Consider the following 15,494-nt stretch of genomic DNA (forward strand, 5'->3'; position numbering starts at 1 on the left):
CAGCCTGGGAGGGTATGGGGGGGTGCATGCCCCCAGAATTGCATGGGGTGGGGTGGGCTGCAGTTGCCAGCTGTGGCTGGACTGTTCCCGGCAGAGGCGAGAGCCGTGCTGTGATCGGGTCAGGTGGTGGCGGCACTGGGAATGGGGCTACAGCCACCCAAAAATTTGCTGTAGCACCTCAACCCACTCCCAGCACTGCCATCGCCCAGCCCAACCGCAACACAGTCCCAGCCTCTTCCAGGAACAGCTTGGCACCACCTCCCAGCCCCTTTCCCCCGCCCCATGAAGGTATGGGGCCCATGCACCCCAGATCTGAGCATGGAGGGCAAGCTGCAGCTGTGGGCTGAGACTGGGAGGTGATACTGGGCTGTTCCCAGCAGAGGCTGGGGCCGTGCTGCTGTTGGGCCAGGTGACGGAAGCACTAGGAGAGGGCTGGGGGGCCTACAGCAAATTTTTGCGTGGCTGCAGCCCCCCATACCCTGCTCCCAGTGCCACCGCCACCACTGCCCAGCCCAACCACAGCGTAGCCCCAGCCTCCGCCAGGAACAGCCCAGCCCCAGCAGGCAACTGAGATCACCCTGCCGCATGCAATTCCAGGCACCCACCCATGCCCTCCCAGGCTGTGTGTCCCCCCGACCACTGGACGAGCCACTTATGGCTCTGTCCCATCCCGCCCTGCCCCAGCCGTACACAGCCTGCCTCTGATCCAGCCCTGCCCCCTCCCTCATCACCAAGGCCCCAGTGGTGAGAGAGGGAGTAGGGCCTCGATCTATCCTGCCCCCTCATGGCCCTTTACCCTCTCTCTGCCCTTCCCCCACAAACTTACCTGCTGGAGGGGCATGCCCCCAAATAATTTTTTCTCCCTCTGCCTCAATCTGCCCCCCCCATTTCCCTCCCCACAGACTTACCTGTTGGGTGGGGGTGGAGGGGTTAGATCTTGGGTTCCTTTTAAATTCCATAAGTGATCTCCAACTTAAAAAGGTTGGAGACCACTGACCTAAAGAAACCCAGCACATTGTCACTGAAAAGACAAGCCAGTTGAAGGGAACAGAATGATCATTGGTATAGCTTTACTTTTTTCTTATTTAAAATTGGAAAGGGAAATATTATCAAAGAAGGCATAGACAGGGCTCCAGATAACTGCTGCATTGAATTATGCTGAAAATTTACAATGATACAATCCCTTTATGAGTAAAGAATTACAAGATAATTATTTCCCTTCTCTAATTAAAAACTTATTGTGCAAAGTACCAGTATGACTTTTACTTTACCAATCAATGTTTGTATTTCAACACAGAATTTAAATATGTCACACACAAGTGGGCCAAGCACTGGGATCCCATGCTTCTCTTACGTTTTCTCACGCTTCCCAGCTACACACTGGCTACAAGTGACTTAGGTTACCCCTCATCAAGCATGATTCCTCACCTCCCATTGAGTCAGAGAAGCATTACAACAGGTTGGAAAGTGTCCTTGGCATCCTCAAGATGCAGTGTTGGTGTCTCTGGCAGGACTTGACAGTACAGCTCCACAGATATTAACAGTATATTCTTCACATGGTACACAGTCTTGCCATGCAGTATGATATACATTTGTCTAAAAAGGTAGATAGGCCAGAGGAGGTAGACGAAGATAAAAGAGAAAGCTGCAGAGCCAGAAGACACCCTGACCCTGGAGGAAGAACAGGACATGCCTGCCCCACCAGCCCAAGAGTGTTACAAGTCTTCCCAGTGGAAAGAAAACCAGGAAACAATGGGAAACCAATCTCCAAGTGAGGTGATGGCAAATACACCTAAGTACACTTAAAAAAACTATTCAGTTAGCAGTTCTTCTAACCCTATCCGAAACAGAGACCAAATGAGGCTCACCTCAAAGAAAACAAGGCCCTCTTTGCCTGTGACAGGCAACACCTCCTGCCATGTCCCAGAGTTCTAAAATAAAAAAAGAAAGCCTGCCACATCTCAGCCAGGTACTCCCAGGCTGGGCTCGGTCCCTCTGTCCCCTCCAGCCAACAGTCCAGCTGATGTTATAAAGGCCAGGCTAGCTTGATCTGTACCCTCACTGCCCATCACATTGGTGATCCTGTGGCTCCCCCCACAGCCTTTGCTACCTGAATCCCTACAACATCCAGAAGGAGGAGCCTCAGGCTCACCAGTCATTCTGGGCTGGGATGGCCCTAGTTATACCCTGGAAAATGGGTATGATAGAACCATCATAGAGGTTGGAGTGGTCCTTCTGTGGGCTCTGGCTCATTGCAGGCCATGGAAAAGCCTGTTAGGAGGGGTGAGATCTGGCCCTATTAGGCTCAGAACAAGGGTGTCTCCAGTACACTCATCCCCAAGGGACTGGCGCTGCTTGCCTGCAGTGGAAACACTGGACACCTGTATACTGGCCTGTATTCAGAGTGGGCTTAGACAGGACACATGTGGTTGACAGTAGAGAAACAGCTCTGGATGCCACTAGCTGTTGCACACAGACACTGGTTATGCAAAGAGATGTCTGAAGCATCCCCAGCACTCTGAGGCTGCTACACATCCTACAAAGCATCTTCAGCATGATGTCATGAAGGGTGGTGCAGTCTGGCCAACTCCTCTAAGATTGCCAGAATGAGCTATAAGGTGCCATCACTCTGGCCAGCAAGGACCAAGAAATCCTACCAGAAGTTCTGGGGTGAAAAAAAACAGGTGAAAAAAACCCATGGAGAAAAAAAAAAAGTGGAAAGGCGCACATGGGAGCAGCATGTGCCAGTCAAAACTGGAGGATGGCCGCTGGGAGCCACACTCCGGCTACCCGCCAGGCTCCAAGTAGCAGGATCGCCAGTACTGCAGCCATGGGAGGTCCCCAGGTAAGGCTGCTGGGGTCAGCCCAATGCTGGCCCCAGCCTCCCCTACCCCACCCGGGCTAACCTGGCACGTGCCAGAGGGCGCATGGCACAGGCATTCCCCAGGGACAAGTAGCAGGAACACAAGGTGCCAGTTTAGAAGTATGGGCTACTATGTATGGCCTAGGCACAATGTAGTTAGCTAAGATAAAGGGAACACAATTACATTTTTTAAAGGCTTTCTTCTCTCTGAGAAATGGCTGGAACAGAGTCAATGAAAATTATATCAGTGATGAATATTTATTAATTGCGTCCTTTAAAACTGCAAACAAACATTTTCTTAACAAAGCTCTACACCAAGGATGCAAATAAAACAGTTATAACAAATGGAAGTAGGTAATTTGGAAACCAGTGAAGCATAGGGGTGGTGCTTTGTCTAAAAAGCTTTTAGATTTTAAGATAAATACACATTTGATATCCTTACTTATCATTGGCTTAGAAGCACTTAAATCTGTTACACTGCCAAAGTACCCAAATTGTCACATTCAAAACAAATTAGACTTTAGTCCTCAGTTAACCTGAAACATGCTGTTGTAACTGTTGATAGCAATAAGAAAGGACATTAGTAATGATAACAGTGCATAAAAAGTTTTTAATATTATCTCGGAATATACCCATCTCTGTTTTTTATCTTGGGGTTTTTTTGTTCGTCTTGTTTTGTGATGACAGTATGTTTTTTTCTTTCCTTCTCTTTGCTAACACTTTCAGAAAGCTTGACTCAAATTTTGAAATAGCATCTAACAGAGAACCAACTTAAAACCATACCTAGTACTACTACTCCCTTTCTTTCCTTGGGATACAAAAATCTAACAATTTAAATAAGCACTATGTTCCTAAGAGTGGGCAAAGCAATGAATTTCCCACAGAATAAATAGCAAGCACTAATTAAAAGTAGGCTCTTACACAAAATGAATTACACACTCAAGATGTTCCAAAATGAATTACATACTCAAGGTGTTTCATTTAAAAATGAAAAGTTTGATACCCCAAAAATGCCAATAAAAAGAACTGTAAGACCCAAGTACAGCTGTAAATTTTTTAAAAATTAAGATCAAGAATTAGCATGAAACCAAGTAAAATACAAATATAAAGCAGGAAGGACCATACTTTTAAAAAGTGTAATAAGACCCTTACCCTGCACATATCCTTTATAGCTACCATCTTGACAGCAGCTTTAGTCAAGTGAGCGAATCCTTGTAGTTAACCACAGAGCTTTAAAAGCTGTATATTTAATATAGTTCCTTTAAAAGTGCAATGAAAACAACACACAAGTGTAGCTGCAATAGGGATTTCTATTTTATGCATATTTCTCTGTAGGACTTCCACCTTTTCCAGCTGTTAAATATATTCTTCACAGGCCCTGAACCTCTGAAGCAGTGCAAGAGCAAAACAAAGTACACATGGCCAATGCACATCCTATTTTCAGTCCACTTTGATACTTCTTACCTGTTATTTAACCATAGTATAAGATCCCTTCCCTTAAAAAGATACAGCTCTCAAACTTATTTGGTGAATGGCTTTTCCTTACAACTTAGTCCTCATGTTTATTCTACCTTTATTCTTTGGCCATGCCAAGTATAATTATTTTTGTGGCAGGAGTTCAACTTTTTTAATCCTCCCCTCTTATGAAAAATTTATCTTGAGAAACTAGCAGTTTATCAATTTTGAGAACTTCTCAAAGTATCTTCTTTTCCAAAAAAACTGAATGGGCGCATCTACATGCGCCCTTACGTTGTCGTTGTTACTGTGCCATCATTTAGTACTTCCTTTATAATCATAGGCCTTTAGGAAGTAGTAAATGATGGCACAGTAATAGCCATTACTGCGCTGTGTTGACGGTGCACTGTTATTTTTAACCATGTCATCATAGCGATGCGCTATAGCAAGGGAGCATGTCACTACAGAGTCATAGCTGCAGCATCACCATTTTTGCCCGCCAATGCTATGTCACCATAGTGCGTTGCTACGGCGACGTAGCATCTCATGTAGACGTGGCCCATCACTATATTTTCTTTGGAATTTAAAATTAATAATGAGTACACTTGTATTGTTCTTGAACTATCTATAATGCTCAAAGCCATATCTGCCTTGTGGTTTGCTGACCTGTGTTCTGTAATATTCCAGCATGGAATTTGCTGTATAATTCACTGTTTTTCATTGAATTGTGCTCCTGCAGTTCTGGTTCCATTTTTAAAATAACATTTTACGTTCTTGCAAAGATAATCTTGAGCCTAGTGTGAACTGATGCAGCAATGTTCATCTGAACTGGCAGAGGGCCTAAAACAATATACTGGGATTTTTTTTACTGTTCTACTCATCCCAAATAGGGCTCTGTGGACTCCACAACTTGGATATTTTTTCAATATCCAATGAAACTCAATACTTTTGCTAAGTAACCCTCAATGCTGCTACAATCAAGATTCTTAATACACTTTTCCCTCTCCTCCTGCCAAGACTTGCTTGTATCTGATTCTTGCTCTCCAGCTTTCCTCACCATAAGTTAATTAAAGTACATGCTTCTTTGAATTGCTTCATACAGCCAAGCAGCAGGGGATCAGAGACAGGGGGTAGAATCCAGCCTGCATCTGGGGAGCTAGGGGACCATAATCATAGGCCAGTGAGCAAGGCTGTCTAGAAAAAACACACAAAAGCTGAGACCTGCTCACCTAGAAATATTAACCAGTAAAGCCAGCTACTTTCCCTCCTGCTTTGGAACTTAATGGAAATAAAGTTTGAGCTGAGCTATCTAAAGAACACTGTGGGGGGTGGAGAAAGGAGATGAGCTACCTCAAGTGCAAAATGAACAAACCTATCCTCAAAATCATTATTAAAGATAAACATTAAATTTGACAGATTAATTAGTATATTGCAAATGTGAGTGCCAGTGCTGTGTGCCTTTGTGGTACAGTGGAATGAATGGAAATTAGAATAAAACTGATGCTTTCTCAGAATTTAGGGGTTGTAGCTGACAACCTTGTCCCTGTGTTGCAGGTATACACCACATTCTTACAGCAACTTTTAGGTAAGAATTCAGATCCTTGTTGAACAAAACTAATCTCAACATGTGCGTTATCTGGAAGTTTGAAGAGTTCAGGCCAGGTTCTCAGTGGGAGTTAAGGTGCCTAAATGCCTTTAGGGATCTGGTCCTGAATGACTTTCACGTTGTCACACAAAACATCTATGGCAGCCAGAAAAAGAAACCAGATCAACCAGTGCAATACCGTAATACACAAGATAATGTCTCCCTCCTCCATATTTATTACAATGACTTCAATAAGACCCAACAACCATCTTAGTAATTTACTTACTCAAATATATTTTTATTGTAACTCTATATGGGCACAGCCCAACAAGTGCACATGCTCAAGGGTGCACATTTCCCATGGGACAAATAGCAGCAGCACATATTTGTGCCATTGTTGTTTGTCCCAGGGCACACCCCAGCATGCACCCTCCAGCATGTGGCAAAATGACCCAGGTGGGATAGGGGAAGGTGGGGCCAGGGGACCTCCCAGGGTCCGTGCAAGGCAGCAGTGGTGCCAAGTTGGCCATAAAAGCCTGACCAGCAGTCAGAGCATGGCTCTAGCCAGCCAGGCTGTTTCTGGTGGTGCACACTACTGCCACATGCGCTCCACCTTTTTTCTTTAGAGGAGGTTTTTTTTGATGCTGGGATCTCATTGTCAAAAAAACCTGCCATGGTGCAAAATAGCAGTGCAGTGAACAGATGCATGTGTGCCATGTGAGGTCTGCAGTGCCTCAAACTGTACATGTACTCGTTGGGACACATCCTATGTGTTCTTATATCTTTTTCTCTAACAAATCCTGTAGAAGTTGTTCATCCATAACATTTTCTGAAGCAAAGTCAGCAAACTTATCTACAGATGTAGAAAGGCATCCAGAAGCTGCAGGTTACAAAAAGCATATAAGACTATATCACCTTATTTAATCTGAAAAAAAAAATTAGAATGCTCATTCTTGCAAAGATTTTTTTTTGCAACTATTTGGTTAGTCTAATAAAAGATATCACCTCTGCCCAAAGAGTTTTGTCTGCCTTTCTAAATTTATAAATACACAGTGGGTGACAGAATACTGGGGAAACCAACACCCCTCTTTTTTTGCCCCTTCACCCAAGATCTAACCCCTCCATAAACTACTCTAATCAATCTTGTCTGTTTAGAGCAGGCTCCTCATTTATTTTCCTTCACAATTATAATTCTTGTCAACTTGCATTACACATGGCTCAGGAGACAGTTACATGGGATACACAGCCTTTCACCTCTAGGTCATCAGTTCATTTCCAGCTTGAGTTGGTAGTAACCAAAAGTTGTCATCAATAGATGCCTTTTTTGACTGCACAGCAAAACTTCAATCTGATAATGTAAAGCAACACAACTTCCAGACCCAAACTTCCCAATAATTTAAAAGGTAATCAACATGGGGAAAGAAAAAAGGTTCTGCTTCTTTATAATATAGGGAGAACTCCTGAAAAGATTCTGTCCCAGAAAACAAAAACTGCCATACTGCTTTTCTGTTTTATTTTCTTCATTAGACATTCTAGTCTCATTTATCCTATAAAATTATTTGACAAGTGGGGCACTAGTAAAATGATATTCCAAAAGATAGAAATCTGAGCAATTGAGGGGAAAAGATTTTTTACTAAAACTATTCACAGTTTTACATTTGTTAACATTTAACATCAATACCCAATGAAGACTTAAGGGAAATGTTGTATTTGTCAAAGAATCAACACCACCCTCATCTTTTCAATCAAGATGATAATGCATGACAATGCATATCTTTAACACTTCTAAGTGCTCACAGCCAAAGCCCAGGAAAACCAGTCTTAAGATTTTTTATATTTATATAGTAAAAAAAAAAAAAAAAAAAGCAAACTGCTGGAAAGTCAGTTTCTCAGACCTTCCTTATGTACCATACTGGTATTCTGGAAGCTCCTGCAATAATACAACTGTATTATTTAGGAGAACGTGGCTAGGGTACAACTATTGTTATCTAGTAAGCCACAAGCAAGTTAACACTAGAATCAACTGCAACTTCCACATGGTCCCTGTCCTCTATGTGCCTCCATAGGGAAACTAAAACCACAACCAAGGATGTAACTACAGCATATGTAATGTGAGAGGTCCTTGCCCCAAAGAAGAGAGGAGCCTAAAGAACAGCCTGGAACCGAGTTTGAATTCTCTGGTGTTCTACGTTTTTTTAATGCAGATGTGAGTCTACTATGACTGCTGGAGAGGCATCCCCTTAAATCCTCCTCCAGGGATGATGTCTACAGGCTGATTCCTCTGTAATACAATTCTTGATTTGCAACACGTAACATTTCCTCTCCTGTCATGACAGCCAGCATCCTGCTTTTATGAAATCTTGTCAATACATGCTCAGGAGATCCTAGGTAGAGGGCCATGCCCCACACTACACAGAAAGGCAAAATCAAACTGATGAAGTCTGGAGTTTTTATACCTCTAGTTTTCATTCACAGAGTTAAAGAAAATATTTACATATTACAATAATACCTCAGATACAATAAAATATTAATAGAATATATTGATCCCCTATATGACAGAAGGAGGATAAACAGAAAGTCAATGTTTTTTCCTCCTTAGATCATATATTGTTTAAAATGCATCAAGATAGATTAACTGGGTACTGAACTCTGAAAAGGCCATTATTTTGCCATTTCTATTGAACTCCCCTAGGACCTTATTGTTTCTTGCTTCTTAAATTGTAGTAGAGTAATAAAAAATTAAATATACTCTGCATCCAACAATCATTTCCATCTCAATTCATGAGTACTTAAGGTTATTTTCTTGTGGCAATCATTAAATTCCAAAGATTGCTTTAATTTTCATGCAGCATCTATTCATTTTCAATGGCATACTTAAAAAGAGACAAGTAACAAAGAAAAGACAATATTAAGTACTAGATTACACTATTTGGGATATCTCCTAACTGTTCAAACTTTTATGATTATTGACATAAAAGTAAAAACAAGTAAATGGACGTACTTCTTTAAAAATATTTTTCTGTTACACGAAGAAAATTAACTCACCTTTTTACTTTCATCTGTTCTTTAAGTTTGCTGTACATTTCCAGTACTGTATAAAATAAACATATTAACTTACATGGATTTTATTGTGTGTTAAATAATGAATATAAAGAAAAATATGCAATTGAAAATGAAAAGTATATACTTATGTTCATTTTTATTGAAAAAGATTTGCTAAATTCAAATATTGTTTTCTCAGTATTATATTACAATTTGAAAACAGCTATAAGTAGCAAAAAATAAATAGTTCCAGAAGACTGGTTAAGAAAAAAATAATATTTTGTTAAAAGTATTTAAGTAGTAAAGAAATTTAGACTAGTAGGCACAAATATTTCTTATTACATATGCATTAACTTTTGTTTAAACTTCTATTTACAATTATCTCAAACACTCCATAAGCAGCTTTGAGACTTTCAGTCTATTGTCAGTCTCTGAAACATTCCTGTTAAAAGGCAATAGTACCATCTACTGTAACAAGCACAACTCACAACAGGAAAATTACCCACTAGGAAGAAGAAGGTTCAAATCTATCTGTCAGTGTCATAGAGAGGCACCAATCCTTACAGATGTACACTATGAAATGCTATGTGCTCTAACCTATATAACATGTGTGCTCTAACCTATATAGAAAAATACATCTAGTTATTATAGTGGTTACCTAGGTATAATAGCTTAAAATTATGGTATTCAAAGATAGAAGACACCACTGTAAGTAATGTTCTCCTTTTAACAACAGAAAAGTAATTAGTAAACAACAACTTCAGTAATTTAAAATATCAAGTTACAGATGCTTATATTTTTATACTGTCTTCTCATTATTTGCTTGCAAACAAAGCTGCATAATTATCCTATTACAATTATTATGAAATAAATATCCCATCAAGATATTCAAATCTGTACATTCTTTAAAGATCCTAGTGATCATACATCACAGAATGTTACAAAATATGAATTAATCCTTTTTCCCGCTTTGCCTACACTAACTTACCCCTTTTTCTGTTACTATTGTATTTAAGTACATGTCACTATTCCATACATTTACAACTTACCTGGAAGACATAACTGCAGTTTTTCCACTACTGTAGTAATATTCTGCTGCTGAACCCTGCATCGGATGATTTCCTCAGTCTGGGCTATCACCTTAGATATATATTTTTTAAAATCACAATTAAATTATGCAACAAAATTTAACTTGCTACATATATTAATGATGTCTATAGGAAACACCATTTTCTCACCTCTTTCCCAGCATCCTGAAGCCTTCGGTTGGTATCAGTAACTTGAACCTTAAAAATAATTTCACCTTTGTTAGACAAATATGCATATACTGCCCTGATGTAACTGCTCACCCTTGTAATCAGATCATGCTTCATGAGAAACTTAGAACAAAGACATGCAAATTCAAATTAACTCTACAGCTTGAACTTGAACTTTTGATCGCAAAGGGCTTTTGTTAACTTCAATTACTTATGACAGTTCTTTCTAACAGATTCTGTGGCAAACTTCTCAAATTTACTTGGGATTTTTGAACTTTACTTGTTTCTGTAGGTCTGTCAAACAATTCAAATCATTGACCCAATTGACCACTGGTCCCTTTTTGATAACCTCAATGAGCTCTATGTGCCATTCATTGTCTGTAAGAAATGGCGATTGCATTTTATGGTAATTAAACATTCATACTTTACTGAAGCAAACACTGGGTGGTTGATTAACATCAAACGTGGAAATCTCCAAACCACAGCAACATTTTAATGCTGCAGGTGCAGGCAAAGCTCGACCTCAGATTTTCCCACATATTAAGTGACTCATTAGGTCATCATAATAAGGAAGCACATTCTAGTTTATTAAAAATCTCATTAATTTCCGAACAAAGATGCTCAATGACCTCATTGACGCTGTATTTGGTCTCTTGTTATCTGAATATCCTTTATATAATGCTCTTCTAATCATAACCTCTGGTGAACTATGCTCATTCTGTCTGGTGTGCATATTTTGCTCTCAAAAGTGTAAAGAGAGCTAAAAGGAACGGGTCTCACAATTCACCATTCTGCACTCTGACTTTTGAGTAAATCTTAGTTCTGATTTCTAATGAGATACCACCACCATTCTCATTTGGAGAGCAGATAATTTTTTTATAAAACACAACTGCAGTCCCTTAAAAATATTCAAGGTTTAGTTTCAATTTTTTATTTTGAATTTAAAATGTCTTGATGCATATGATACAAAAAAGGACTCAATAAAAAAAATATTGCTCTTGCCACAATTTTACCATGTTTTAGTTTCCTGATTCTGACGATAACTTTTAAAATGCAAACTAGTTTTTGGCAACATTTTTTAAAATATATTAATGAATAAATCAGATAATTAAACCTAAAAAGTCAATTTGGCAAATGGATTACAGCAGCAGACAACCTGAACACCTATACAAAGTAATTTTTTTTTAATTTAGCTTTGAGCATCAGGATATTTAAGTTACTCATGCAAGTTTTATCCTCTAAAAAAGGAAGGCAAGTTATTTCTTTTAATAATCAATAACAACGATACATAGAACTCTACTTTCTTACCTTTAATTTTTCTGCATCAGCCCTTACTTTAAGTAGTTCTGTAATAGCATCCACAAATCCTTGATGGTGAAAATTGCACATCTTTTCAATCTCCCTGTCATGATTACGTATACAGGCATCCAGTTTTTCCATAAACCTTTGGTGTGCATTTGGCTGGTCATCATAAACAGACCTGTTAAATATAAATGACAAGAAAAAAAATTATTTTTTCCTCAAAAATATATTATGTGCAGTGATCTTTACTGAACCATTTAGATTTTCAAAATTTAAATTCAAATATGATATCATAATGACATCATGTGTGAAACTTCCCAATGAAATTATCCACATCATGGGGAATTTATAATTAAAGGAAAAACATAGACCAAAACTGAGGACTGAACCCAGCCCTTGTTAGCATTAATCCAGGTGCTTAACCATTTACAACATGGTTGACCTGAGCCCCAGTGGTTTGTTACTTATGCCCTAATGCTCAAAAATGGGTACAAAAGAATCAGTTTATCTGACTACCTCAAATAGCATGGATCCCCTTTCCTTCAAATTCCACTGTTTCTTAAACAGTAAGAAGTGTAAAGATGTAAATTTACCTTTTTTTTTTTAGTATTCCTAAGAGCAGAGTTGTCCAGTTAAATAAATTTTGCATGCCTCTAGCCAAACAGTTAAGAAAATGCCCTACAGCAGTCAGCCATCTAGTGGCATACAGTTAACAGTGACTGAACTGAATTTATGAGAATTAATGTTGTACCAAAGGAATTATAAATCTGCAAGAAACACTAAGACCAAAATCTGAACAGCTGCCACCAATATCTGTATTTAGGCATATTATGGTGGTCTGATTTTCGAGAGTCAAGGCCTCTGTCCCTGAACCTCTTAATATATAACTATTGACATACAATCACGGATGTGGAACAGAGATTTAAGAAAAAGTAAAGCGAAGAATGTAGTTTGTTAGGTCTATTTTTTGTTTAAATAAATTAAAATTAATCTGATATCTGGAGTCTTTTTCCCCCTAGGGCTTGAAGGAGTGGTTTGGTTTGGTGGTTTGTGCCATTAACTGTTTATTGATTTATGTCATGTAGCCAACATGTTTTAAGGCAGATTGGGGAAGAACTGAAAGCAGAACATGTTGGACTGGCTCAGGAATAAGTGGTCACATAGGAGAATGCACAGGCACAAAGGTGCACAAGGGAGACAGTATGTGGCTCAGCTTTAAGCTTTAGCAGAGAAAAAGAAAAGAGGTATCATGAGCAGCTGAACAAGGGAGCAAAAGCACAGGGTGCTTATTTATCTCATCAGAAAGGAAAGAAAAAACAGTGAAGAGATCTGAAAAGTGATTTGACATGGTCAGAATGGCAGACAAAAGATGATTTTGAAGTAACATTTCAATACTGACAAAGGGAGTTCAGGCAGCCAGTAAAACTTCAAAATCAGGAAACTAATTTCTAAAATAATAAAATTGGCTTTACATTTATGAGATTTAGAAATATTATTTCAAACTTCCTTTCAGTTTCTGAGTCTTAACTTGCCCTGTAGAGAAAAGCTTGCAGTTATGAGGGTAAATTAGAGATACTTATGCAATCACCTGACAAGTTCTTTAAGAAAAACACCAAAATGCTGCAATGTGGACAAAGGTTTTAGCAGTGGAGTGCTAGAGAGAGTAAGAAAATGTGAAAGAGTGAGAGCACAAGAGATCACACATTCAGATTTTGAGAATTTTATTCATAAGATAAAAACTAGCACCCATTTTGCTGATAGCTACAGGGGGAAAAAAATCTGTCATCACAGAGGTGATGAGAGTAACATTTGACACATTACCTTCCCAGCAATCCTGCTTCCATTTTGCCCACAGTGTTTAAGTTCTTTTCTCAACTTAGTAAGAAAAATAAAAACAAACTAATGGAAAACAGTAGTACTTACTGCATACAAATGTGAAAAAATTCCTTATCTTTTAATTTTACTTCACTTCCTATTCCATAATCAATTATACCATTCTGTTCTATAAAATAATTTTCAATATAGAAACTACCCAGGGAGAGTCCTCCTATATGATATAATATGATTTAGTAACTTATTTTATTTATAATTATTTGACTTTTAAAGAGAATCAAATGGTATTTTGCATGACTGATATCCACCCCCTGTTCAAGAATTCCCATGCTGCTTAATTCCTTAACACATTGCTTACAGCAGGGGTGGGCAAGATGCGGCCCACCAGGTCATTCTATCCAGCCCGCGGTGCCCCTAAAAAATTTAGAAAATTAATATTAATCTGCCCTGGGCTACCTGTCATGCAGCCCTCGATGGCTTGACAAAACTTAATAAGCAGCCCTCCGCCCAAAATAATTGCCCGCACGTGGCTTACAGGGTACAAAGCACCTTGAATGAGCACCTTGCATTGCTGTGGATTTCATTCATGCAAAATGTCCTTTACAATTCTTACTGTCTGCCTTTTTTTTTTTTTAAACAGTTTATGTCCAAAGAAGAGAAACTGAGAAACACAGGAAAGATGGAGAGACCTACTGAGATCAACGCACATTGTTTTCTTAGAGTTTACTTTAATTATTTATCCTCAGAATCCCAGAAGGAAATGTCTTGAACAAATCGAAATTTTTTTTCAGACTGAGTAGAACCAAATCGATCAAAGCCAACATTGGCCATCACCTCTTAAACTCAAGAATTGTGGAAAAAAGCCTTAAACCTTCCAGGTAACCAAACTGGCGAGAGAAAAAGTCCTGTCTTCCCAAACCTCTTCAGAGACATATGACTTTGCATCCTCCTGTAAGTCTTCCTCCTGACTATCCTCTGTAGGAACTGAAGACCTGTGAGGTCTTTAAGATCTAGGATTGAATTTATTTAATAAACCTGGAACTGAAGGGTCCAATGAGCCTGGATCTTCTGATAGAAAAGAGAGAGGGGCTTTTTTGAGGAAAGCTTTGACTTTCTGGAGTTTATCCATTTGACCCTGACTTACATTTGGGATTTTCAGGTGAGGGAAGCAGCTAAATTCAGGGAAATAAAAAAGGTAATGAGCAGCCTTGTATGAAGAATGGAAGAGGCCTGTCCCTGGAAATCTTCCCCAAAAATATTTCTTACTGCCTACGGCAGGGAGGGGAAATGGCAACTGGGGAAATGAGAAGAACGCCCTCGGCTCTGCTACTCACTTAAGGAAATAAAAATCACAGTACTAAGAACCATGTTTCTTCTCCTTCAGAGCACTGTGGAAAACCTTACAAACTACCTGACCTAGAACAACAAGTGCTGCAGGTTACTAGAATGGACCTAGTATCCCAGCACTCTTCTGTCTCTTTGAGGAAAGAAGCTGATATCCTGAAACCTGTACAGCAGAAGCAAAGGGAGCTCATTTTGAAGTGTCTCATTCCTGGGAGAAGGAATGAGAAAGCTGAGGAGACAAAGGTCACTAAAATGGGCCTCTCTTGTCAAATGGAAGGTGTCTTCTAAGAACAAATTTCAAAGCTTTTGTCCCCTTCATGAACACTATCGACATCTGATGGAAAGAGGGTTAGCTTTCTCTGAAGAACTGGGACATGGGCCACACCTAACACTGGAGGTTTTTGACTGGGGTGCACTGATGTTCCTGCTATACTTACAGCACTCAGAGGTTCTTGGCTAAAGGGTCTTGCTCTTCTGCTCAGGATCATACCAATCACCAAAGTTAGGGTCAGAAAGGAATTTTTTCTGAGGAGAGAGGTGGGTAATTATCCCCAGTAGGTGTGGGCATGGTCCCTAGGATCTTCTGAGCATACATTAACCAATTACTTCCCTGTCATTTCCATGGCAGAACAATGACAATGTCTCCCATACTCTTACTTACAGCATGTTACCAAGTTATTCTTGGTGGTGAATTACTATATCTTGTAGCTGTGTGTGAGGATTAGAAATAGCAATTTTTGGAATACCTTGGGTAAATGATTGCCTGTGAATGCTGAAGACCAGACTCAGTGTCCTGGGGGGGGGGGGCCTTCCA

The 15,494-nt window shown here is 39.5% G+C and overlaps 1 protein-coding gene across 4 annotated transcripts in view; it reads right to left on the minus strand.

Moving 5' to 3' along the window:
- EXOC6 (exocyst complex component 6) overlaps nt 1–15,494 on the minus strand; it is a 207,258-nt gene that overhangs the window by 159,721 nt on the left and 32,043 nt on the right. For 3 of the 4 annotated variants that reach the window (XM_019502629.1, XM_019502630.1, XM_019502628.1), the window contains exons 2-5: nt 11,510–11,681; nt 10,184–10,231; nt 9,995–10,085; nt 8,949–8,994 (exon numbers count right to left, since the gene is read on the minus strand). In XM_019502629.1, the coding sequence (XP_019358174.1) occupies nt 8,949–8,994; nt 9,995–10,085; nt 10,184–10,231; nt 11,510–11,681 (357 nt within the window). Of the gene's footprint in view, nt 1–8,948; nt 8,995–9,994; nt 10,086–10,183; nt 10,232–11,509; nt 11,682–15,494 lie in introns of those variants that run through there. The other variant, XM_019502632.1, reaches the window with a different exon arrangement.

The sequence above is a fragment of the Gavialis gangeticus genome, unplaced genomic scaffold, assembly GCF_001723915.1.
Source record: "Gavialis gangeticus isolate Ggan-Ray unplaced genomic scaffold, GavGan_comp1, whole genome shotgun sequence".
Classification (NCBI taxonomy): Eukaryota; Metazoa; Chordata; order Crocodylia; family Gavialidae; genus Gavialis; species Gavialis gangeticus.